Source organism: Pygocentrus nattereri, chromosome 15 (assembly GCF_015220715.1).
Source record: "Pygocentrus nattereri isolate fPygNat1 chromosome 15, fPygNat1.pri, whole genome shotgun sequence".
Taxonomy (NCBI): domain Eukaryota; kingdom Metazoa; phylum Chordata; class Actinopteri; order Characiformes; family Serrasalmidae; genus Pygocentrus; species Pygocentrus nattereri.
Window position 1 is genome coordinate 32,766,733 of NC_051225.1, and position 27,580 is coordinate 32,794,312.

The window sequence follows — 27,580 nt, forward strand, 5'->3', positions numbered from 1 at the left end:
AGGGAGTCAATGTGAGGGAGCTAAATTTCCACGCTGTTGCTCTCGTGGCCCCCACTCATCCCCCCTCAATGCTAAATATTACAGAACAAGATAAAAACTATAGTTTTGGCATTAAAAAAAAAAAAAAAAAAAAAGAGTCAATCTCAGCCTGGAGGAATGACACGAAGAAGCCCATGATCTATGCTTGCCTTACACAGGGAGAGAGGGAGAGAGAGAGAGAGAGAGAGAGAGAGAGAGAGAGAGAGAGAGAGAGAGAGAGAGAGAGAGAGAGCGAGAGAGACAGAGAGAGAGAGACGGGGGGGGCAGTGCGTCTGGTACAGATCAATTGTTTTCTCTGCCTCTATCTCTGTCTTTTTCTCTGGTATTAGGTCTCGGCAGAGGCACCTTTAGAAAGCGTAATAGCGGCACATGGCTCCGCTCTCTCCCTCCTCTTGTTTCTTACCTTCAGGAGATCTATCTCTTTGATGCAATCTTGCCGAGCTTTGGCATCCATCAAATCGAATATCTATCAAGAGATCAAAAGGGAAGACGAGAGAGAGACGGAAAGAGGGTGTTATGACATAGAGAAGTGAAAATAAAGAAAAGAAAAAAAAAAAAAAGAAAGTGGCCATGTAGTACAGGCTAGTGTGGCACATAGGGAAAGTGGTACTAAACCAATGCCACACTGCCTCAAGGCAAGCAAAGGGGCAGCCCAACCTGACCACCCAAACACCTGCTTAGGCCAAACACAACAGCCATCTCACCGCAGTCAGAATGATTCATTTACAGCACTGACTGAAAGTGAGGAAAGCACTCCAAAAACTGCTGGATGTCAGCCTAATTTTACACAATTATGCATAACTTCAACAATAAAAAAAGACCTGTAACGTATAGTGAACACTAGGGGTGTAAATCTCTGACCTTTTTGATATGATTCTTTAGTAATTATGTTATCTAAAATTGATATTTTGGTATGATTTATATTTACAATACACTGAACACACAAATGTGACTGCAGGAACAATTTACACATTAGTAGAATTGACAGAATTTAAGTATTGTATGTACTATATTGCAGTTCAAAATATAAGCTGGCAACAATGTATTGTAGCCCTCTCACTCAAATACAGCTTTTATGAGTCATATAGAGGCCAAGGGTGTACTGAAGTAAATTTAGCATTTTATTAATCACCATCACAATTTTTGTTTGTTTTAATGAGTTGCTTTTATTTTTTGTTTTATTTCAGAGTTATTTTATTTGGCTAGTTCAGTTTTTTAATAAAGGAAAGCTGCCATAAGGTGAGCTCAGTTATAATCAAGCTACAAAGAATAGAGTGGAGGACTGAGCAGCATTTTAATCTAAAGACCCGCCTGAACATGAGGAGGACCACCTAGAAGCAGGTCAGCAGTTACCAGCTGATGCAGCCTGTCCTCACGGACCTGCTACCAAGCTTGAGCTTAGAGGAAACATAAGGCAATGGGACCACTGAACCAGGCTCTTAGTCTGCGGCCTAGAAGGTCACTGGCTAGAGTGCACTTTACCCCCATGCCACGCTCCTCTTCCTGGAACAATCTATGACTGTGTTCCCCTTTCTCCTCCACGGCCAGAAATCTCCAAAACAAACAGGTTTGAGGTTCTAAGCTCCCTGGTTTTAGGACAAGTGACTAGTGGTACTGAGGTAAGTATCGCTTCCCTTGCATATTTGAGATGATTAATCAAACTTGTCGTGACTCCATGGTACATCAATCTTTTAACGTATAGTTTGAAATAAGAATTTTTCCTTATTGGTTTAAAATTGAAAGTCACACAATTTGTCAGATTTCTTTCTGACAACAGCCAGGTGGAGAGTAAAGCAGTTTGCTGAGCTCATAGGCAAGATGGCATGGATTCTTATTATGAATGAATTTTAATATTACATATTAACCATGTATAACTGGTGTATCTAAAGGCCTTTGCTGAAAAACCTTGTTTTTGGCTGCAATTTTTTGTAGACTGAACATAAGACAAAGCTTTAGAACACTAAAATATAGAATCAAATACCAAAGAAATAAACAAATATGCAAGTATTTAAAACAAGTATTTGGACCAGCCCTAGAAAACAGCATACGATTCGGCTGTGCAGTTTACTAAAAACTGTAACAAATATCCTACATTCTTTATAAAAATGAGTTACAAAACACCTAAAATTCAATCACCACCACCAGCAATCATCAACTTTACACCCCTAGTGAACAGACAGTAGGTCTGACAGCTTAATTTTCTGTTTAGCATTTTATAGTTCACCAAATATGCCTTTGGGCGAAGACATGTCCGCAAGCATACTTGCTTTAAACTCAGTTTAAATCAACTACTAAATAAATAAAATGAAAAGTAGACTAATTTTAAAATCAGACAGAAGGTCAAAAATAAAAAGCAAAGGATCGCAACTTAAGTATTATATCAAAACAAGGGCAAAGTACAAAATACTAAAACTCAACATGAGTTCACTTTAAAATGTTACATGAGCTATAGTGGTGAATATTCTCAGCGCTGAACGATGTTTGTGTAAATCTAAAATTAATATTTTATGTGAATATTTGAAATAATTTTATGCCCCTAAAAGAACTTTAAAATGGTTGCAGAGCATCGTTGTGGAAGATATCCAAGCTCAGGGTGAAGTCTGTGAGCTACAGATGTCTGATAATCATTACTTATGATCCCATGAAAATGAGGAGAAGGGCTATAATAGGTGCTATTGGTGCCACACAGCACCCACAAGTTGTAAATATCTTCAAATTCAAGCTGAGATTCTGGGACTGTTTTAGTGAGTGATTTGTATTGATGTATTATATTAAAAAAACAAAAACAAAAAAAAAACACTTTTATATACTGACAAATTCTAAAGGAATGAATGAATGAATTAAAAATAAATAAATAAATCAATCAGGTCCTGAGCGGTCTTTTCCAGGCCATCTTCACATAACCTGGAATAGTCTAAATACTAACAGTTTAGCTAATAGTAGGGATGCATGTTGATATAATAGTCTTACCGGTATCATCAAGTTAATGCATAAAAATAGTCAGAATCATATGTTTAGATTTGGCTTATATATTAAACCCATATCTGACGTATTTATTCTGGAAAAGCAGAGCATTTAGGTGATGCTGGGTTACAATGCAAATACATATACATATACATACACATAATACATAATGCAAATCCAGGTAGATCTAGTCTCAATTTCTACATTCTAATGTACATGTTAATGTATCAGCAATGGTATCAGCAGGCAGGTACGTAAAAGATATCTAATGTCATCAGCCCACATTTCCCACCATCAGCGCACCCTAGATAAATCATTTAAATAAGAACTTTAAACACTTAATTTAGACCAATTAGAAACGGTTTGATAGTTTGGTTGTCAAAGAAGAAGTCTGTAAACCAATGAATGACAAGCACCTTTGCCCTTGCTCGGTCATCATCCTCCCAGACATAAAGACTACTTTTCATATAAACACAAGGAAAGCCTGAAAGTATTTTAAATAGCAGTTGATAGTTCGATTATTAACCATTATAATTCTAGTATCATTTAAAATCAAAAAGGTTCCAGGTTCAAATACTTTTGTAATTCACGGTATCTTTAATCAATTATGGTATTTTCTTGCTTACCTGTACTTTTTTCAGTGCTACCGGAGTGCTGTCTATCAAGTACGTGGCCCGATAGACCTCACTAAACTGTCCTCTTCCAATCTTCTTCTCAATGTGAAAATTGGATAAGGTGTTGTAGCCCATGTCTGTATGTACTGTATGTACTGCATGTACTGCAGGTGCTTCAGGCTGTAGTTGCTTCTGTTATAAAACAAAAGGAAAAACAATATTAAAAAAAAAAAAAAAGTAACAGTGATAAATGTTCAAATAAATCTGATAGCATAGGGTTTCGTAAAGTAACCAAAAACATTTCCCTTTAGATGAAACAATTTCCAAGTTTAATTTTATATGTCTAATAATGGAAAAAAGGACACCACTCTATGAATGGAAGAGAATGAGAGATTAGAGTAATAATTCAGGAGATTAACATTGATATTAACATTAACCATGGCCAAAACTTAATGAATATCGCTTTCCTTCCACTTTGTCTGCCTGGCTGCATCAGGACAGCATGACATTCTAGCTTCTGAAGTGACTTATGTTGGACCAGTTAGTGATAAATTGCCCAGAGTGCTTTTCATGAAGAATCATGCGGCGCCTTGACACTTGCGCGCTAAAATTAAAAAGCTAACCAATAGCCAGAATTAGCCCCTTGGATATAAATGTGAAGAAAAAAGAAAAAAAAATACACCAACTTGACCTTTAGAGAGATTTTTTTGGTAAACTTCTATCCCAGAAATGCTCCAGCAACAAGAGGTGACACATTAAAAGAACAACACGTGTGTCATAACTGAATACCCTAAGACGGCCACAGGATAGCCTTGAAGGCACGTAACTTTACATAGAGATGGCAAGGAAGAGAGGGGATGAGACAACTGCATCCTTGAGAAACAAAAGAACAGTACTAGATTCATTCAGTTCTGTTATATTTCATAGTTAAACAGTCAAGTGCGAAAAACAAACCTGAGGCAGAGTGTACCACACACCCTGAGCCAATGGGAAAGTGCCATTTCCTTCCCTTTATTTCCCTTTATTCACAACTGATTGTATACCTTGTTCTTTAAAGTTTAGGTTAAGACCCGTATCTCCCAGAAATCCAGAGTTTAGAGCAGAAGATAATTAATAAGAATGTGGTGATGTCTAAAGCACAAAATGCTTTCTTATGTTCTGCTGATGTACGTATAGGCTGTCTGAAGCCATCAAATACAATGGTACATGACTGGATGAACCCAAAGGGCTCTCAGAAATCTCAAGAAGCCGCTCACTGCACTACTGGCTGGATGCTAGAAGGATGGATGTAGATCAAGGGGCAGCCAATTCAAGCATTTCATTGTTTCCTAACTTGACAGCTTTAAGGAGAGAAAAAAAAAGGTGAGAGCTAAAGAACTGCCCCATCCAATTAACACACCGAGGTAGCTTGTTTTTTCTTGTGACACCACACACTCAGCCCTTATTGCCGGGACACATCTGGTGTGAGAGAAGAAATTCTTTTTTCCCCCCACAGTGATATCAAGTTGAGAGGAATTTTGAATGTAGTTTTCCTTTCTGTAAGAAACAGCTATCTTTTAAATCTTTTTTTTGCTATCAACTCCAAAAATCAGTGAATTATGCTCTTTTGTAACAACTATATGCCTTCCACCAGATAAATGGTAGTTCAATCAGGATTAAGCTTTTGCTTATTTTCTAACAACCATTATTAACAATGTCTTCTGGAGTGGCCATTTAAGGACACGCTGATGAAAGGGCTTCACACAGGGTGGGAGGTCGAGTGACGGAGAAAGGGGGGGATGGGGGTACAGTGGGTTGGAGTGTTGGTTGGTCGGTCAGCAATGGATGGTCCACACAGCCAAACAGTGAAGGGGTGAGGCATTGCTTTCACTCCCCGCACGGTCGCTTGACAAATGTTAGCATGAGCCTCTAAAGCGGCGTGACAAGCGCATGCTGAGAGCAAAGTCGCGCTAATGTGTTCTGGCATGCGGCTCGCTAATCACACATTTACATATGCAATGACCTACATTTGCATGTCAGCTTGCACACTGTCCGGCCTGATTAACGATGGGCACCTCCCAGCACTGGGGCGGCCGGCAGAGCGGCGGGAGAGGGCCAGAGGGTGGCGGCTTTTTTGGCAGCCGAAGGGACGCGCTGCCAGCCAGGATTAGGCCTGACGCGGCCTGAGCCCCAGACACTTCATTAGAGGTAATCTGTTTAGCAGTGGGCAGTGTATGTAAACTTCACAGGCCATTTGCGGCACCTTTTCGCCCCCTGGCCTCGCCTTCAAAGGGCAGTGGGGCGCATTGACTGACAGGCCATCTCATTCAAGGCTTTGCGCTGTCACACCATTTAGAGCTCCGAGCTGAGACGGGATGAAGCACAGCAGCCGAGGACCCTGATGACCGCCGGGGTCATTCACCGCAGACGCGACGCAATTTGTACAGATCGCAGCTTGCAGAAGGAGAGAAAGCGCAAAGGGCTTGTTTTGGCTCGGCGGGAGGGGGAAGAAAACAAAAATAACCGGCGGGAGTGTGGACAGGTGGACTGCAGAGGAGGCTTTGACCCCACAGTCACACAGCTTCACCACAGATGAGCTGGTCCAACTAGTGACTTTTCAATATTGTTTCTGAAGGCACAGAAAGAAACTCAGCTTGACATGGCTTTTAATTTTATCACTTGTATTTTACTCTATTAAAATCTACCAACCTTTAAGTTTGAAATTCAGACATCAATCCAGCCTTAGCATTAAGAAAACATGCTTGTAGAAGAAAGAAGCATGAAAGATATTATCTTTACATAAAAGATCCAGAGTGGAATCTGGAAATCTTCTAGTACTGAGTTAAAGACAACTGTCACAGCAGGATAACTGGAGTGACAGCATCTAACTACTATAATGTATTCCCTGTGATTTTCAGCAGTGTCACAGCAATTGCCTCACATCAGCCAAAATGTACCTGTTAGGAGGTACAATAAGTATAGGAGATATAACTGCCTAGCAATTTAGGCTGGGACTTGACAGACACTGTCTGTTGTTGAATTACATAGAGCATGGAGGGGAGGGACTGGTCAGAGGGAGTCACAGATGCAACAAGGCATGCAGGGCGATGACTCGAAGGGAAAACACATCATAAGAGAAATGGCAGGGTACGGAGGGTTGGCCACTGGTGACATGGGTGTAAAAAGAGAAACATAGGCATGCGGCCCAATGACAGGAACATAGGAGACAAGGGGGGGGTTCGGGGGGGTAGTAGAGAAGAGCGATGGAGGATGGGGCAGTAGCAGCATGGAGAACTAGGTGTGAGATGACAGCACAACACTGCCAGAAGCTGCCAGGGAAAGGACAACACAAGCAGCGAAGAGGTGCGAGAGCAGCGAGCCAGGGTTGGTGGTGTTGGTGGGAGGAAGAGAGTTGCAGGGGGGTGTGACAGGGCACGAGGAGCAGGGGTGGGGGTGCAAAACATGCAGGAGATCCAGTTCCCATCCTTTTCATCAGCCCGCCTCTCCAGGCCTGGCCCATGCAATATTTATGCCTCCTTCACCCCGACAGAGTTTCTGCTCCTCTTCAATCTGTTTCAGTATTTAAAGCCCTCCTTGCTTTACACAGGGATTTTGCTCTGTCAAAAATCCGAAGTGACGATCAAAATCGAATCTGAAAATCTCACCCTCCCACTCGCTCAGCGAGCAAATGCGCCATTAAATATGCAAGTCTTACCAACTCTTCCCGTATCTCTAATGCATATGTATTATACCTTCGGGACTCACCAGTATGATCTCACCAGCAATACCGAATATCCATGACTGCATATACAACTCTCAACTCTTCTCAGCTTTTTTTTTCCTTAAGGGATGAGAGTTAAGGGGATGCTTGTTGAGTGTAATCCATCAGACTTATAAAAGTCATCTTCTTGAGTTGTCATTGTGCATTGCAACTCTAGGCTTACCATTGTTCTTTCACTACTTTCCAACTTTTCCACCAAAAAAAACTAGTACTTAGAGTTGGGCAGTATGGTAATATTTATCGTTACTGCAATAAATTACCTCACAGGACTCTTCTGCATATGTGTACTTAAAAGACCTCTGACCAATTGCATGTTTCATAACAAAAATAGCATAATTATCAAGTTTAAGTGGATTTAGTGTAGCTCGAAATGTGAACGCTGAATAAAAACACTGTTTTCATTGTTTTCTTTTTCCTTTGTTCCAAATCATCAAACCTCTGAAAAACAAAATATTGTGATGCATTTTGTGCATTGTGAAAATGTCCTAAAGTATCATGATGACATATTTTTGTGTAATCCCTCACTTCTACCACCAGTGCAGGACCAACATCCAACAAGCAACTTCAGAAACTTAAAATGAGAGAGGTAACAAGCAAAACATGGAGGGAAAGTTATCTTAAAGAGACTGAAGTGAAGCCTACTGTATATTCAAAAGAAAATGATTTATTTTATTCTAACAGTTAATCATTACCTTACAGAAGTGAGCCTAAACCCTAATGATTAGCTACTGTATCTTTGAATTGGAGCTTGATATTGAAGTATACCTTCTACATATTCAACATTCATCTCATCGATAGATAAATGAAATTGGTGCTGGGTGCCAATTATCCTTAATTCAAGAAAAGTATGCACATAATCTTTGCAGAAAGAGAATGAGAGACAAATAGTGAAAGAGAAGGCGGAATGAAAGAGGGAAGAAGAGAAGCAGTGAGAGAGAGCGAGAGAGAGCGAGAGAGCTGAGCTTCAACACCTCTCTGTCTCTGGCAATGCAGTGGAGAAAACACACAGCTTTTGTGTGCAGGAAGCACTACTTGTGCAGAGAACGGAATCTCATTATCACTTCTCATCTAGCACACAGGAGGAGCCAGAGAGGAAAGACAGTGTGAGCAGACCACCGCCTGTCTCTCTGCAGGAGGATTGACAGTCGGAGAGATTCGACGGGAGCAGATGTGGAAGGGGGCGACAAGCTCATGTTGTATGCTGGAAAGCGAGCAAGTTGTGGCTAAGGTTGGTAAAATGGACATGAAAAGAGGAAAAACGGACAGCTTTTATAAACAATTGCAAATCAATCAATGAAGGACAAAATAAGTGAAACAGCCATGTCTCTGTTCAGCTATTCAGTAAGCAATTCCACTGCGTATTATGAACACCTTAGACTTTCAAAGATTTAAACAAAACACACAAATTACAGTGCAAGTGTGTTTCAGTCAGCAAAAATATGCAAATAAAGTACCACTCTAAATGCTATTCTAGGGTACTTCACAAGAACAAGTAAATATAGTCCACTGAGAACTAGTTAAAGCTAATCAAAATGCTGCAAGTAACTCAACATCAAAAATGCTGCAGCTAGCACGCACTAACGTTTATGCCAAACTTTTCACTTTTCACATGTAAAAGTCCTTACCATCATGTAGTTTTTAGGAGAGTAGCAATTAATTTACTGAATTACTATGAATTACTGAAAATTAGGGATGCACAGTGATATCAGAATCATATCCATAATAGCAGAGTGGACAGATGTTTAGATTTAAACAATATTTCAAACAGATGTGATGTATTTATACTCCAGAGGAATAGTGACACTGGACTACTGTGCTTAAATGTCTGCATTTTATTCATTTTACTGTATTTGGAACCCTCTAAAAATAAGTGCATTTATGCTAATCCAGATATATGTTGCTCAAATTTCTATATTTTTAAAACCCCCTGGCAGATACACAAATACATGAAAAGTGTAAGACATCAGCATCAGCCCACAGCTCCTATATCAAGTGCACCCTAACTGCCAAGGTGACAACACTAATACTTTATTATTTGAATCAATAATTTAAAAAAATGAAAAATTCCATAAAAAAATGAAGCAATATAAGACCAAAAAAGTACCACACAAGATCACTGTCCTCATATCTGTGAGAATGTGTGTGTTCACCAACCTGTGGTTGAAACACTGGTATTTGTGGCTGCTGGCCTTGCGGTTGTGCGTCCATACTGACAGGAGCTCAGTCCCTTACACCCCTGTCAGACAAAGAAACACACCAATAAATCACAAATATATACCACTTCCCATAATTTCAGCCTTCTCACTTTGATAGAGGTAAGTCTGTGAATCTGGTAATAGAATTAGAAGAGCAAGCAGCACTCTGGCAATCACATGCTGCCAAGGAAATGGCTGTCTGGCGTCACCTTGTCATGGAACTCTATCCAGTGAGAACACGACACCTATTGTGATAATAAGATCTGTCAAGGAGTCACCAAGTCAGAGAGCAGTAAGAATTCAATTTTAATCTTCAGACTGAACTGGAAAAAACTTCCTCCCCACAGCTGAAAAATAATTATGGACAATCTATGCACAATATTTGAATTAGGGGCATTTATATTTTGTACTTTTTTTTTTGCTTGTTCATATTAAATCATCATAAACACTTTTCAGAAATAAGATTACAACTGATATGGGAGACATTAGCCCATTAGCTAATCTAGTGGCCAGTAGCATCAAATCTAGGCCTTTTTCCTGCGAACAGAACTTTAACTGTGTGCCTAAAACTCCCATACTGGTACAGCAAAACACTATTGTTGTGCTCCCAGACAGGGGACTACAAGAAAGCTTCAAGATTGCAATTATAATCCCTGTTTCCTGGTAGCATGAATGAGATCTCTCATTGCAGATACAGGCACACAGTGCTCAAAAGTTCTTTTTCTCAACTGGCTGAGACGTATAGTATGTATTGGGAGGGGCCATGCCTCCATATTTAACAGATGAAATAGTATCTATTCATCGCTTCATGAAAAGACAGTAGTGTGGTAAGATACATCACTCATGCCATCAGTGAATATGGCTTATGTTTGTAACTTAAAGGGCCTGTATCCTACATTGTATTCTTATTGTATTGTATTCTTGTATTTTATTTCATTATCTTCATATCTATTTCACTTATGATATTTGTGGAGGTTTTTGCAGACGTGCAATAAACACACCAAACACACTGCAATTTTTATGCAAGTATATGCAATTATTGCTGTCCATGAGAGGCAAACAGAGAGGTATAGAAATATATCAGCAACACTAACATAATAACCTTAATGCAGGATTAGGTCTAAACACTGCACTAAAATAGCAACTCATTCTGCTGGAGCTAGTGCCATCCATTGGAAACGCTGGCTGTTTCCACTGGCATAATGCCAACGCACAATTTACTGTGATGAAAACACACTCAACTGAGTGGCTAGTTGTCTGTGTTTGTGGCTGTTGTCTGTGTCACTTTACTGCAATACACAAAAACCCGCATATATTGGAATGGAAGAACTAGATATTAATAGATCACACCCTGAAAAGTAATTCCTTCCTGCCTTTTTGGAATAAGAAAACTCCTTCAGTAAGTATTATTTTCATCACCCTCTTTTGCACTGGTTTTCAACACTGAGTGCACGTGTAAACATGCAACAGCACCCTTGACTCCAGGCACATTTACTTGAGATTTGAGGGTGACTCCAAAAGGAGTTTTCAACTGAACACTTTTTCACCTTTTCTTTGTGGTGAAGTCATCTATGAGAGGATGGAGAAACCAGACAGAGGAGGGCTCTGTCTGCGGCATGAGGCACTTCCAGTCTAGGTCTGGAGAGCACCAGCAATTTGGTAGCCTGCATATACAAGAAGACTCTCTGATTTTCCCCTCACATGATTGCTTCATGGTAGCAAAAAGTGGAAACAAAAAAAAGCACTCCAGATCTAAACAAGCATTTAGGGGCTCTTGAGCCCTTATGAGCAATCATGCTTCTTCTGCATCACCAAGGGCCCTTTCTGGCCACCTTGACAATGCATCTGTGCAGGCCAAGGCAAAGATCAGTCACACTGCAGATTTCAAACAGCACGGAAAAGGTCTTGGATGTTATTAACTTCTCAACTTTAACATGATATACTATGCATAGGTGAGACAATAGCCATGTTTACAGCCTAATAATCTGTTAAAAATCCAACTAATGGCTCAATCGGAATAGAATACGTCCACGTAAACACCTCAATCGGAATAGTCTAGTCCGATTGAGGCCATTCGGAATACAAGCTCTATCCGACTGAACGAGGTGGGTAAACCTCTAAATAATCTGTTAAATAGAAGAATAATAGCCATGTAAATTATTAATTTTTTTAAAATTCCAATCAGAAGGTGCAAGTACGTAAGCTCGCGTCATAGCGAAAGGTTTATAACGTTCAACATGAACGGCGGTGGGAAGGACGTCCAGCTTATGTGTCTCACAACATGACGTCTTCCTCTCGCCGCTTTCTTTAAGTACATGTGAAGGATGTTTTTCTGAGTGACATCATTTTAAAGCAATTAAAAACACAAGCGCGGCAACCGGAAGGTCATCTCACGCCGATTGGACGTCACGTGATATTTGCTGTCATGGCAACGTTTACTCTAAGCGCTACTCCACCAATGTGCGTCATTCTGCATTGGATTACTTGTAGTGAGCATGTAAACAAAGATTTTCCATCAGATTGTTGAATAGAGTGAGCATACAAACACCTCAGTCTGAATATGTAATCCAATTGTATTCAATGAGATTGGCAAAAATCTTTGCATGTAAACACAGCCAATGAGACCTCTACAACTGAATGTGATGCAGCTAACATCCTCTTGTCCATGGAAAACTTGGAGTCTTAGAGTGTAAAGTTGGGCCAGCAAAAGCCATAGCCTTCTAACAAATTTGTAGGCCAAAAGGAGAAAATCTCCTTACTTTCATGTCCACAAAAATAAGAACAAGACAGAATATTTGACAGAGAAAGGCTCACTTCAGGAGCAGATGAGCTCTCCTGCCTCACAAACAAGAGCTCGTCTTTCTTCCCCTTCAAGAAGGAATCAATACACATCCTTCAGAAACAAATTAAGAGGTAATATTATTCCATCTGCATCACTGCCATCAGGATCAAGACCCCTGACAGTCCACGAAATAAAGGTGGACTCATTGTTAAAATCTTTATCATCAAATAATTCATCAGAATCTTCCTGCAGGATTGCTGCATTGGTGGAAATGTGCAACATGGCTTCAAGGAGATTGTCAAATTTAACAGATAAACACTGTCAAGCTGATCACCACATTTAACAACTTCAGAAAACTCTGCATATGCTGTTGATTGGCCAGATGTAGCTACCAAAAGCAGGTCCTAACCATACAGACTAGCTTAGTATAAAACGATGAGGAGAGTAATCAAAGGTATCAGTAATGCTAATACTGCCAGGTCACATCGTCACTCTAGGCATGGAGCACAGCTGGTTGTGGCATCCATATTTTAAATCATATTTCTACAGGAGCAGTCTAGAGAGGGTCGCTTCTTCTCCCTGGAAGGAGGGGAAGGGGATCTGCATCCACTGTTTGCAAACAAAAAGTGAAAAAAACTTTTGAATGGAAGGTAACTTGGATGCTTGCTATTCAGGAGACTGCCTGGATACAGGATAGCGAGCAAGACGGTACTGTTTGGATACAGGGAAGCTTGTTCGTTGGAGACAATGCAATCCAGGTAAGCTAGCACTTGAGATGTTAGTTCAAGCTTTGGTGGGTGGTTCTCTTGAGAGATCTTGTTGAAAAAGAGGTGACACTAAAACATTTTGTATGCAGGTGCAGTGGCCTTGACCTGACCGCGGAGGCTGGTGTACTGATATTATTTTTGACGACTTCACCAAGAGACACACCCATTGTGAGATACAGATACCATTGCTTAAAAGAGAAAACACTGTTGTTTAATACAGACATTAGTGGCAGTGATGGCAGCATCCCAGTATTCCATTTAATCAGTATCATAATCAGAACCTTTCAGCTGAAAAAGCACTACTGTCTGTGTATGTAGTGGACTCTGAGCTGCAGTCAACTAGACTGTGTTGTAGATGCGCATGTCTGAGAAAAGAGGCTGTTGTTTATTGCACCTAAGCTTGTACAAATACTTAACACATTTCTAAAGTACATCCCATCTAATATGTTCAACTTTTCGAGCAAGGGTCAAGGAATTACAGATTTCTTTAAAAAGAGTTCACAATCTACAAGATGACAACAGGTGAAAAGATATGATAAGATGATAAAAATGATAAGAACATTATTAACAAGATATGGTAAAATGTCAGCTTTAGCACTCCTCAATAATTACTTTTTCCAATTCCATAAGGTACCATTTTTGTCTCATTATAAAAACCCTGAGAGTTTAATTTTCATTTCATGTGGCCAATATCCTGAGATGGCAAGTGGATAACTGTTACATGAGAAGTTATATGAAATATATTGGATGTCAGAAATTTATCACTTTCAGTTTTTTAGTACAATACAAAACCACCACAATGACAGCGCCTCCTACAGCAAAAAAAAAAAAAAAAAAAAAAAAATCATTTCATGACAATATATAAATTAACAAAAGCAAATAGATACGAAGATAAATTGGAAAGGGCTAGACATCTATAGGAAAGGGAATAAATTAGCTCCAGTTGGTGACAGAGAGCAAATACAAAAGACAGCAGTACGCTCTTAAGCTGCTGGAGATAGGCCTATACATGGCAGCCATCAAAAATTTTAATGATTTGTCGGTTGTCACAAGACTACTCTGCACGGCACCGGGAAGCTCAATGTCCCACCGTAGTGAAGGGATATGAAGAGAAAGAAATCCCCCTTTCATAAAAAGGCCATTTACATGTCGCTCACCTCAGAGAGCATCCGCCTCCGCCATGCCGTCAGGAGTGTGGCGAGCATGGAGCTGGAGCCAATTAAAATGCTTCATGCAGGAGAACGGAGGGATACAGCCCAAGTTGTCACCATAGCAAAATAAAACCAGCCTGATTTTTGAGAAGGTTAATAATGATAATTAAGCACAAAACCCAGGCCTGGGGTTTGAGTGGCAGCTCTGGGAGGATAAGGTTTCTTCACCATTGTTTATTTTTTATCATTTTCCTATGTCCTTTTTATTTCTGGACTTGTGATTTTAACTAATTGAACAGTCATACTTTGCCAGCTATGGCTTCTGGTAGCACAAACCTGTTAGTAGGTACAACCTACCTTTGAATAATGAGTTTATATTAGCGCAATAAAAAGATGCCCAAAGATGACTGAAGCTGTGGTCACACTGAAAGCCAGAAAAACCTGTCTGGCTTAAAAAGCCAATTCGATGGGAAAGGACACAAGAAAATGAAAAATCAATTCGCTGTCTGTGAATTGAATGTGAACTCAAGAACCTTTGCCAGCCAAAAGAAAACAAGAGGATGGGCTGTTGTATCTTCGTGGTGTAATCTGAAAATACTACATGGAGAAACATTACTCGGTCAAATTAATGTCTCCTATGACTCACAGCTCCAAAAAACAAACTAGTTAACCAGCTCACAGTAACAGCTGGCTGAACCACACGTTAATTCCAAAACACCCATACTCGCCTGATTTCGTCACCCGCTCCACAAAGAAAACAGCAAGGTGGCAATCCAGTTTGACCACGGCTTAAAACTAACACATTAAGAGGTGTGTAAATGGAGCTTCTGGAGAACTAAGGGCTTCAATAAAGCACTGTTTTGTGAATACAGTTCTTTGGTATTAAACAAAAAAAAAGTCAGCATATATTGTTTGCGTAGCTTCCTTTCTTATATTCAACATTGAGGAAGTTTAATATGAATTAATTTGTTTTATTAATAGTAAATTCCAGCAGTAACCAATGTGTTATAAAAGGAATGCCACTGTGACTTGCGTGGGCCTTTGACATTGCTGCCATAAGACAAGCTGAGTTCAGCTGCAGTCCGCTCCATATCTATCTCAAGTGATTCTGACCCGAGTCTGGCACTACGGGTTCCTTTCTTGACCGAATATCTGTGTCAACATGTATCCAGGGCATCAAGACATTCCAATTACAACTAGACCTTTTCTGACATCCTCATTAACAAAATCAATTAACGATGCCAGATTAAATTAGTGCACCAGTACTGAGACAAAGGCGGAAGAACCACCATTACTGGAGCTCACCATTTGAAGGTGGTTCCTGATCAAGTGCAGCCAAGAGCATTGGCTGAAAAGCGAAAAGCTACCCAGGCTGGGAGCATGAGCTTACCAAACTCTAGCAATGTTTAGGTGAATGGGAGATAGGATATCAGCTGTAACTTCCTTTTAATCTCAACTTCCTTCCTCTGAACTATTCATTTACCAAGAAGAGGGGATTAAAAAGTGAATCAAGGAACATGACAGATCCACGTAAATACAGTGGCCAGATTAACTGAGCAAAGAGAGAGCTTTGCACACACCAAGGTGGCAGGCAAACTGCAACAACTCTGAATCTGAACAAGGTGTATTCGCACTTGCATCAGCATGCAACAGTCCTTACACAATAAGAATTCCAGTAAGCATTTTGTAATTTGAAAATAAAGAACCTTAAATCAATTCAGGGCTTGTTCTACTGAAACATCTTCAACAGCTGAGGAGAATGAGGAAATCTGACAATAGTGGAGCCTGGTAAAAGTGCACTAATCAAAGGCAGCTTTGAGCTTCTGAATTCAGTAGAAGAGGTGTCCATGATTACAAGAAATAGAGAAACCTTTCATTTTCCTTCCTCCAGAAAGCAAAGACAGACCCATCTGACGGTTTCACAGTCTTTGACTGCGAGAGAGGCTAATGATGGAAGGGTCAGAAGCGAAAAGAAACACAATTGGCCATTTATTTATTTTATTTTATCATTGCTGTAAAAGAAAAAGTTAAAAAAAAAAAAAAACTTAAACGTATGTGCTACAGAAAAAAGGGCCAATTACACTTCCTAGCATCTCTGTGACTACATCAGCACTTGAATCAGACGTTTGACTGTCAACCCCTGGAAGGGTCTGTACAAGCAACAGCATCAAAAATGCTTTATTTTTTCCTGAAGTAGAGACAGAAATATTTGATATTAAGCCAAATATGAAATCCCCTGCTATTCATCCAATTGAAAATGGAAGGCATTTTGCAGAATTTACACAGCCTTACCTCACACTACAGGAAAAGTTTAATTCCTGTGTGTTATATATTTTTTAAAAAATCAAAGGTTTCTTGGCTTAACAAGCAAATTAGCTATAAACTTACTGTCAATACCGCAATTTCTGATAAAGCCAATACAGTCTTTAACAATATTTCAGGAAATGCTTTACTTGACTATAGTGTATGTACGAGATAAAGAAAAAAAAGTGCTGAGGCTTTGAGAAATTCCCAGAACAGCAATTTATATTTACAGCTATTTATAGACCTCCTTTACATTTTTCACTTTCACATTTTATAGGGTAATGATTATTTCCTTGCAGAAGTAAATAGCACAGCACAAATTGCCTCTGCATGTGAGGGCCGTGGCTGATTTATACCCACACAGAAAGTAGCTCACTGGTTCATGCTTTTATGGCTGATTCCTCACCACCTTTTACTCTGTCCCCTGAGAGCTGGTACCCTCCTTTGCTTCACAAGTCCCACCTCAGCCCTGGTCTTTCTGCCTTTTCTGCCTGCAGACTTGTGTGTATGTACACGCCCCAATTCAAATTGACCACTCTGAAACGGTACGTAACCCACATCTTTCATGTGACAGGAAGCTGAAGTGTGTGCAGCTGTGAAGCTCTTCCACTCTTTGACTCAAAAGGATGGCTTGGATGAGCTGGCATAGCAGCAATAGGCCATGGCCATCTTACAACCTATCCATTGTTGTTGCCCTCTCGAGTACGAGTGTAATGAATCAGGATTGATCTGAGGCTTTTGTTGGTCTACTGTCAAGCCTGCAGGTGGTTTATAGTCGAGGGACTGAGTGGAAACAGTTAATTACACTGAAGGGGAGAGCATGTCCAGCGCTACTGTTTGATGTGCTGAATCTGAATGCAGTGGGGGGAGATGGGGAGTGTCCCATATAGTCTATTAGAGACAAGCCAATTTAAAGGTTTGTAATGATGACAAATTTAAATGATGGGGGAGGTGACAGACATCTTACATAAACACAGTAATTTAACCCTAAAAAGGTAGAATAGACATAACTGGGCCTGTAGATTTACAGAAAAAAGTGCTCTGAAAAACAGGCCAATATGATAAAGAAGTAATAAACTCAGTGTGCAGAAGAAAGGAAATCCATGAAGTCCCACCATACAACATTGCAACAGACAGGAGTGTGTCAAAACTATCAGTGGCAGTGGAAAAAAGGCTATTCATTAGCGTAAAGTTGACCTGCAGTAATGGAACAGTAGGTCTGGAATAGCATAGAGGATGGCCTTACATCTTTTGTTCAAAAGAGTAAACACAACATATTGTTCTTCTTAGTAATGTATAGCAATAGGGATGTAAGATTATATAAAAAACCTTATCAGTATCGGCCCATCGTTCACTGTAAAAAAAAATTGCAACTTTGTTTAAATCTGGTTGACTTAAAACTTTAAAACTTCAAGTTCAAATAAGTTAAAACATGTAAAAATAAAAAAAACAGACCATTTTTGTGGGTTTTATAAATTTAAATAGTTGCATAATGTTTTACATTGTCTTATCTGCTGATACACATGTTTCCGATATAATCATGCAATAAAACATTTTGGCATCGAAATGATGATAAGATTTGGTCAATATGTGATTCTGTGTTTATTAAACTCTGGAGAGGGCTGTCAATTTTAACAGACAATTGATTTATTCATTGCGCGCAACAATTAAAATACAAGCCTAAAGTGGATAATTAGCCACATTACTTGCTTACTAGCTATGTTTACTTATATGCTTTTATTGATCCTCTGTGAGGAACTACATTCTTTTTCGAATTTATATCTGAAATATATTTTTGTTAACATGGGAAAAATGTTGGCAACAAAACTTTATGCACATTGTTCTAAAAACAAAGTTTAAATCATAGTCTGCACAGGCAAAACATCAGGACAACTATACAGAGGCCTCCAATCAGACTTCATCTATGATCCATCGAGGGAAAACAGGCGGGACAAATCCAGAGCATAAACGTGATTACACGCAGACCACAGGAAAATACGGCAAAACACATTTTACTGCTGAATTATATTTATTATCTTTCTGATTTCCAAGAACTGCAGAATTTGTGCTACAGATGGATTGATAGTGTCAATGTCTATCATTATATATTTAACATCTTCAAAACACATGTGTCCTACTTTTCTCACACTACTCACCATGTCTACTGCAGTGGTTGCAGCAGTCACAGATAATGACCCCCTATAGAATTTCATCACAAACTGCTGTTTTGTTCATGTGTGTTTGTATTCATTTGAATTTCTCATGAATTTCCAGTTTACACAGTGTTTCATACTGTAATTAGGTCATTTTTTGGCTGATCATGTAAACAGTGGAAAAGGTGGAAAACGGCAAAAGTGGATTTGAAGTGTTTTGAGATTTGAATGGATGTAAAATACTGATTTTGTTCATCTAAATGAAAATTGTCCTTTGTATTGATTCAATTAAATTATTTTTGAGTTGAATTAAATTTTTGAGCTGAATTAACCGCTTGCAACCAAGTGAAATATGTTTAGGTTAAACTGACGAACTATATTTTCAGTGAATAAAGAAGAGTTCCTTACATCAGAGAAACACAAAAACAATGATATAGCTTTATTGTATAGGAACAAATGAAATACTAGAGACCATAGAATCCAGTACTCTATGTTTTCATCCACATCACACCCAATGTCCTCTCTGCACGTACACATAAAAATGATCACTTGCTTATTATGCTATGTATGCATGTGCAATGTGAACAAAATAACCCAGAAGTGACCCCTTTTTTATAGATCGTCATCATCTGGGCAGGACAGCTCAGACAGGAATCAATTTTAACTGATAAATAAGACAAACTAACACACAGGAGACAAGACATTCAGAGAAACAGATTGGATTTACCAAGACAATATCTGCTCACATGCTGCCCATTAAACATTATTTGCTTTTATTCTGCAATAAGAAAACTAAGATTAGTGATGTAACCTTCAGTCCACTGATCTGTCTGCCAGTTTAGTCTCTATTCCAACTCCTGTTTTATGGTAACCTAACAAAATTACAAATTAATTGTTCTCGTACTTTATTAGACATAATTAGAAATGAATTGTTCTCATACTTTTAGACATTTTTACATTATATAATATTGACCAGTTAAGCACATACCTAGTTTGTCTAACCAGATGAGCCTCTATGCTGGCATAACTCTGAGCTGTTCACTGCACTGATGCTGATTCACTGACTGACAGAAACAATGTGATGCAAGCCATTCAAATTGGCATTTGATCTGCTTGATCAGCTTTATAACTTTGTATAAAGTTGTGCTAAAATGTGCAAAAACTGAGAATGCCAAAAACAGCCTCTGCAAAAATGTGCAACAGAGAGTTTTCACTCAAAAACTAAACAGATAGAGAGACTTGGTCCACCACATGGTTAGTAGCGGACACGGATTACACTGTCAAATAAATACTGCATGTGCACTGTTGTTTACACACACAAATGTCTACAGTCACACAGAAATATGTGTAGTCAAGCAAAGCTACATGTACGTCACTAAAGTGAAAATAGAAGCAAAAACCACTTCTTCCATGTTAAAAGGGTTAGAACTAGCTACACAACTGACAAAGCTGGCATCTACATGTCACAGCACTAAGCTGGGAGTTAGAAATTTGTTTTCTTAAGTCCCGTGATAGCCATAAATGCATTTATGGCTTTCTTTTAGTTACATTTATGTGCCTCAACCCAGTACATCCAACTCATATTTTGTTTGCTGCAGCATAACATGACAAATTTAACAACTGTGGAAAATGACTGCAGTCAGCTTAAATAAATGATTAGGCAGCTATGTAATATCTTTGACAGGCCTGACTACGGAAGAGCAGAACGCTAGGGAGATACTGGGCTTCTCTGATAAACTAATTTATTTTTATTAAGTTTATTTAATCTCATTTGACACCTTCTACAATGTTAAACTTCTCCACAATGCTAAGCAAGGTGGATTTAGCCTTGGCGAGATATCAGCACTGGCCAAGAACTCCTCAACTCTGCACACCTAGATTGCAAGATCTGGATCACAGATGTTGATGTTGTGGTTCATATTTGACTGATATTTCAACAAGAGCAGAATGTTTAGGTGATGCTGGACTACAGCATTAAACAAATGTTAGTAATTTATTCATTTTTCTGCATTTGTAACCCTACAGAAATAAAAGTTACCCTGGTGGATGTTTACATATCCACATCAGCATATATGTACATGAAGTTATCAGACAAGGACACTGGCCCAAAGTTCCCAGATTTGTGCATCCCAAATTGAAACTACATATTTGCCTGTCAATATGTACACAGGGCCTCTAGAATCAGTCAACACAAAGAGAGAGGCCTATGCAACACACATAAACTAATAAATAACATAATTAACATGAAAATAATGTACATGATGACCTACCTTTTTACCTATGATGCATAATGGCACAACAACTCAAACATGAGATTAACAATGTCAGTGCTGTACCTTTATACATACCCACATGTGGGTACGTTCGCTACTATACCATGACTTTTCACAAGTAAAATGCAAAAGAGAAAGAAAACAGCATCTGTAATTACACCTAAACTCCACATTGATCTGCCATTTCTTTCTGACCTCTGATACACTTTAAAACCCTCTTTGTTACTGCACACAACTAACATAACCTAATGAGGTCCTTTCCCTTTTGCTAGCAATGTCATTGACTACAAAATTATCCTGTTAACCTTTGACCAAAATGGACTGTGACAATTCGCAGCACAGGGCTAAATCCCTGTTATTTGTAGCTAGAGGGTCAGCCCAGTAGCTGCAAATCATGCTAATCTGAGTCTACAGTCTTTTAGATCACCCTACCTCTAATTCTAAGCTTTCTCTTTTTTTGGGGAATGGAGAGCAAGAGAGAAGAAAAAGCCTGAAAACAAATACAACACCAGTCTGCCAATCACTGAGCATACATAATCCCTCATTACTGCTAAACTCTACAGCTATCAAAACAAAACAACAGCTGTTGCTTATGGCCCGTTTTTGTACAAATATTCATGATGCAACAATGTCAAACATATCGTTCAACAACTTATGAGCATCCAGAAAGTTAGTTTAGATAAGAGGAACTCAAGGAAGCAGGCAAATCATGCAGGGCTCTTTGTAGACTTAATATACTTAATTTAATTAATATGCAGATTAATAACCTGTCTTTTTTGCCTTTCAGATGAAAGCAATGTGTAATCACATGTTTGTAAAACCAACATGGTGGGCCAGTTTTCATTGCATTTTATATTATATATATTAAGCTTACAAAAATAACACTGTTTAAAGAATGACAGCGAAAACTAATTTTAACAAAAGCCTTCACAAATCAACAAAAACAAGCACACAAACAAAACACAAATCGGATGCCATCTTACTATGACCAAAATAAATAAATAAATAAATAAAAATCACTAAAACCACTCGAGGTCCTACTGTCATGCCCTATAACATTAGCTTAGAGGGAGGCAGTAAAGGAAGTTAGCATTTAGAGCTGTTCACTCACAGGGGCTGTTTATTTTTTGCGCAGCCCATTCGCCTGGCATTCCTGCAGCGAAGAGTAGACTGGATCACAGTGCCCCCGAGGGGCTCCGTCTCCCGCTGCCTTCATGCGCCTACAGGGACTTCCCTTTTTAACTCCAGAGAGTATGCCATGTTCTGTACCCCTGCTACGCTGCCACACAGCTTCATCAAGTTCACTCTGCTCTCGTTAACCAAAAACACGTTCTTACAACTATAGCCATTTCCCCTCTCGCCTCATTCTATCCTCTCCTGCTTTATCCTTTATCCCTTGACTTGAGTCTCTCTTCCTTGAATGCTTTATCATCCACCAGGAAATTACGCTTTCAATGAAACAGAAGGACACACACATCAGGTTTGCATTATCACACAATGATAACTGGGCATACCTTGAGTGATGTACATATTCGCTGATTAAATCTGATTTGGACATTTCAAAGTAACAGCACACGCTGTTGTACGCTATACTGCGTCATGCTGTCTGAACGCTCAACCAGACTATCAGAGCCTTAACTGCTAATAACCTAACAGTGAGTAAATTATAAAATGGATATTTATGTATTGAAACAGGCTGAAGCACAATGTGCTTTTGGTCATATTTTCATATTCCCATGACAATTAGTGTGTTTATATACACTTAATAATGCAATAACAGCAGACTATCTGATTTTGTCAATGATTCGTTCAATGCGTTTACAGGTAGTTGGGTAATCAAATAACAAAAGAACTTTGAGTCCACATGAGTCACTCAATCATATTTGTGCTTTGCAACCGGTCAATAAACTCACACTAGAAGAAGGCACTTACGTTACAAATCAAATTTCATGCTACTGCTTTTTTTTTTTTAAACATGGCATCACTCTAATGACAAGTATGAACATACATCATCTAGTCAACTAAGAATATTTCAATTTCATCAAGCATGCAGTTTTATAATACAGGGAGATTCACTTGAAAGAGGCCTCAAATATTCTGTAATAACTCTCACAATCTGAACAAAACAACATACAATGTGCCCATCAGTATATGGAGCTTCGAATACGCTGGTATGCCCCTGCGTCAGACAACTTCTGGGTTCATACCGCCGTACCCCTTATTGTGTCTGGCAGAAAACAAAGATCAAACCAGCATGCAATGCAATCGATTGCACATACGTCAAGGTCTGTAGCGTATTTTTTTGGTTCAGATTGCTTCATCTTAACGGGAGTTACAACAGAATATTCGGGGCCTCTTTCAAGTGAATCTCCCTGTATTACTACAGATGTGCTTTGCTGTGATTTTGTGAGTGACAGGTTACAATGTAACAATGTTGCTTGCTGTAACCGGGACAGCAACAAGTATACATGCTTTGAAAAATCATGATTACTGCTCTCTTTATTTCTTACTTAACGCAATTCAAGAATTCGTAGTATGCCATTTACATGAGCACTTCAATAATCAGATCACGATTGTTACGCACTCAATGTCATTCTCGGGAATTACTCTGAGAATTGTACTTGTACACTATAAGTAACTTTTTTTCATTCTAAGTGTGCATTTGCAGCAGAGATATGTAGAATGTATTTAAAAATTAAATCATTAAATCTTGCTAAAGTACTTTTAAAATGATTTAAAAGCCAAAACACATGAGGTTGTGTCCTGCTCTTCTATTCAAAGACACTGTAATTTTGGATGCTAGCTAACAGCAAAAAACAAAAATCACTTCACTGCATTTTATGGCTATTGTGGTAAGAGGTTATACTTCAAAAATGTAGTCTTACCATCTGTGCACGTATGCAGACTCATTCATGCAGCAAAAATGAACGGATTAAAATGAAATTTTCTACTTATAGCTTCAAAAGTGGGTGGCAGGGCTGTTGAGCATCTCTAGGCACTTCAAAGTTCGATTAAATTTTGATTCAGGATGCCAAGATGTGATTACAAAATGATTCTCAAAGCATCTCTAATTTTGTTTTCTATAGACAACGTTATGTTTTTGTTAGCTCTGTTGAATTTAAATATACCCCCGCATAGGGGTCTATAGGTCTACAAAAAAAATAAAAATAAAAATAAAATCACTGAAAATGAAAAAAAAATCTCCACTTGATGCTCCATGCATTTAACTGAAAACTGCCAGAGCCCGACGACCGAGAGCTGTAAAGGTCAGACTAACAACACACTACAACAGCTGTACAACCTTAATATAAAACTTGGGGCATTTCAGTCATTTCATAAGCTTTTTAATTTTCTGTCATAGACTCATGAACACATACCCATCAGTGTTTAACATAGATTTTCTTTTTCTCTATAAAGAGGCTTGTGCCAATTTCTGCTAGCAACTTTATGGAACATTATGTTAATGGAAAGCTAACACTCCTGCACACTGAATGACTCAGACTGGTTTTAACAGTAGTTATGGCAATTCTAGCCTAAACACAAAAATCTGTGGCTTGTAGGAGACATTCAGGCAGCCATAACCAGAATAACTAGTTATTACAAATACAATGAAAATATATTTCTCTAGTCACATGGTACCGAGACACTAACATGTTGAAACATCATCATCATCTTATGCAGCAGACAAGAAGACACCTTTGTGAGCCGCAAAAATTTGGTTTGTACTACAAATCTATTTTAGCCCAGCGCACCAGCTTTCCCTGTGCTGATACATCACTATTACACAAAAGCCTTTTATTTTCTCCTCCACTATATCTATATAAAATGTATATATCTTTTTATTAGTCTGCATGCTTCTACATGAGTGCCCTCTGGTGTGTGATTGTCTTCCCTCTTTCTAGGCCTGTGCCATAATTTTTGCATCTTTTTACTCTCCACTAATTAAACTTAGGCGATTTAAGGCCATTGAAGTGCAACTCAAAAATGTGCCACATATACATCACAATTTTGAGTCAGCATCGATTTGCCACAACCCCCACCAAAGCCCCCCCCCCGTATTTACAGGTAGATCTGTAAATAAAACCTAAGTGGGTGTAAATAAAATTGAAATAGGTAATCTGATAGCTTAAATCACCACATCATGAATAAAGCCACTATAAAAACCATGTGAGGTCATTTTCTCATTTACCAGCTTCTTGTTAAAATTTTCCCATTGCACTATTCTATTTAAATCCCCACCTGTGTCATCACAGACGTCATCATATGTCAGTTAGGTAGACGTTGCTCAACCCAACCTACTCATACACTGCATTGTGACAGTGACATTTCACAGAGAAGGAAAAGCTTTTACCTCTTATATCCTCCTAAGCAAAAAGGAAATCCTCCATTACAACAAATATTAGAGACCACTGACTCTAATTTATACAAATACCTTGATTAATCATTTACCCTTTTAAAAAAGCTTACAACTGGACAATAATAATAATAATAATAATAATAATAAATAAATAAAACTTTTTAAAACACAACTGCTACAAACATCTAACCAGGCAGAAATAAATATTACTGAACGTAAATCTGCAATACTGTAAGATCCAGGCTATAAACTACTGAACATCTAGGTGATAAACTCAACTGTTACAGAGATTAATCCAGAGGAAGAACAGTTTCTTAGAAGTATTTCAACAGGCATCGGTACATCAATTAATTTTTACTTTAAGACTACAAAAAAAAGCAGAAGTTGCATAACCTGCCATTCTTCTCCAATAATTCTGATAACTGATCACTGACCAGTAGAATGAATTGTGTATTATGAAGAAAAAAAGCCTTAAGACTAGAAAATGTGGAGTAGCATATTCATGAATGGAGCAGTGAAAATGCTGAAACAGTGAGTCAATAAAAATGACTACAATATGAAGTCATGTTTTTTTTTCCACAGACTATTATAGATCACTGCAACCTTACATTATCAATATTAATGAGATGCCCTGGGATTTTTTTGGCCAACTGCAACATGAAAAACCATGACTTCCAGCGGCTCTGCACACAGTTTGACCCGCAGGCCCACAGACACTAACGTGACAGACTCACTGTTCAAAGAAGCTGGCCTCCTTTCATCTCTGGCTTTTTTTAATAGCCACACTGGCCCATGCCATCTGCTTTATTGTAATACGAGAGCTTAAGATGCACATTTTTTCAGGCTTCATGAGCACGATAAACAGGCTTTACAATGCTCACCCTTGATTATAGTACGCAGTACATTATGCTGTAAAATATTCACTGCTAAACTGCCAGCAACGCTGGCCACCCGCCTGGTCTTCACAGTATGGTGGCACAAGGCCTATACACTTCCGCCCCCGCGACCTTCTGTGTATTTCCTTCTCACTGTTAGCTGAGAATAGTCCTGCTCCCTAAAACCTTCCAGAGCAGCTCCGGTACCCCGCCAGCTACCATGCCTGGCTGCAGACATCTGTAAAATATTTTTATTCACTGCCCCACAACCGCACTGGCAAAGGTCTCCGAGTTGCAACTTGGCATGACTTCTAAAAAAAAAAGGGGGGAAAAAAGCAGTATGACTGCTTCCTGCAGCTTTCTAGCAGGATGTCTGTTTCCCTCAGTGGTGCAGTGCAGAGTTCATCAAGCATCGAGGGAGAGCACTGCGGCTCGTTCCAGGCCGGGAGCACAGAGCCCCAGTGCCGGACAACCAACAGAAATCCTGATGAGTGCTACTATGCCAGCCTGGCAGAGCCAGCCATCTGCAACACATGTGCTATTCCATATTTAGAGAGACAGCCTTTCAAAACATGCAGCCTCCTCCCTCTGCTCCACTCCATCCCATGTGAAATATTAAGACTCATTTGCAGTGAGGACATAACAAATGCCAATAGCATTCCGTATGGAGAACAGCAGATTATTTTCAAATAGCACAGATTCGTTCTGATTAAGTCTCGTTTCATGACACATGCCTACTGCCACTGTGTCTGTTACTGTGTTTACACTGCCATATGCATCGTGTAATTATTTCATGAAAGAGAACTGATGTCCTGAGGGATTTGTATAGGAATCAAAAGCAATGTGAGGGAAAAAAATGGATCACTGACAAATCTCACAACACACAATTTTTTGCCTTTGAACATGCTTTAAGCAGTCTAGTCTGCAACAACACACCCATAATAACAGAAAAAATAATAATGATTACATCATCTACCACATATGTTGACAACCCTGTGCAAAAGCTCATGGCAAGAGAGATAAATGCTGTATGTGAACGTGAATATAACAGCTGTGTTAATCTTTTTTTTACCTTACTATGTAAAAGGAGTTTGTTTGTTAAAATGCTAGAACAATAAAGCCATAACTGACCATTTTCAAAAAATCTAAATGAGTCATCCCCCTTAACTAACCCCACTACAAAGATTCATGAATTTAAGAACTTTACACCTTCTTTCACAACCCAGAAGCCCAGCTATCATTAAGACCATTAAAGTGTGCATCCAGTCAGGCAGGTTACAAACCTACAGCCCCAAAGACATTAGGTTGGTGAGCATTTTTAATAAAATTGCAGAAGTAAAGCCTAC

General features: G+C 39.0%; 1 protein-coding gene across 3 annotated transcripts in view; it reads right to left on the reverse strand.

Moving 5' to 3' along the window:
* Positions 1-27,580, reverse strand: part of nek7 (NIMA-related kinase 7) — an 83,508-nt gene that overhangs the window by 41,244 nt on the left and 14,684 nt on the right. For 2 of the 3 annotated variants that reach the window (XM_017702426.2, XM_017702425.2), the window contains exons 2-4: positions 9,532-9,613; positions 3,630-3,809; positions 443-505 (exon numbers count right to left, since the gene is read on the reverse strand). In XM_017702426.2, coding sequence (XP_017557915.1) covers positions 443-505; positions 3,630-3,809; positions 9,532-9,585 — 297 coding nt within the window. In that variant the 5' untranslated portion in view covers positions 9,586-9,613. The remainder of the gene's footprint in view (positions 1-442; positions 506-3,629; positions 3,810-9,531; positions 9,614-27,580) is intronic. The other variant, XM_017702427.2, reaches the window with a different exon arrangement.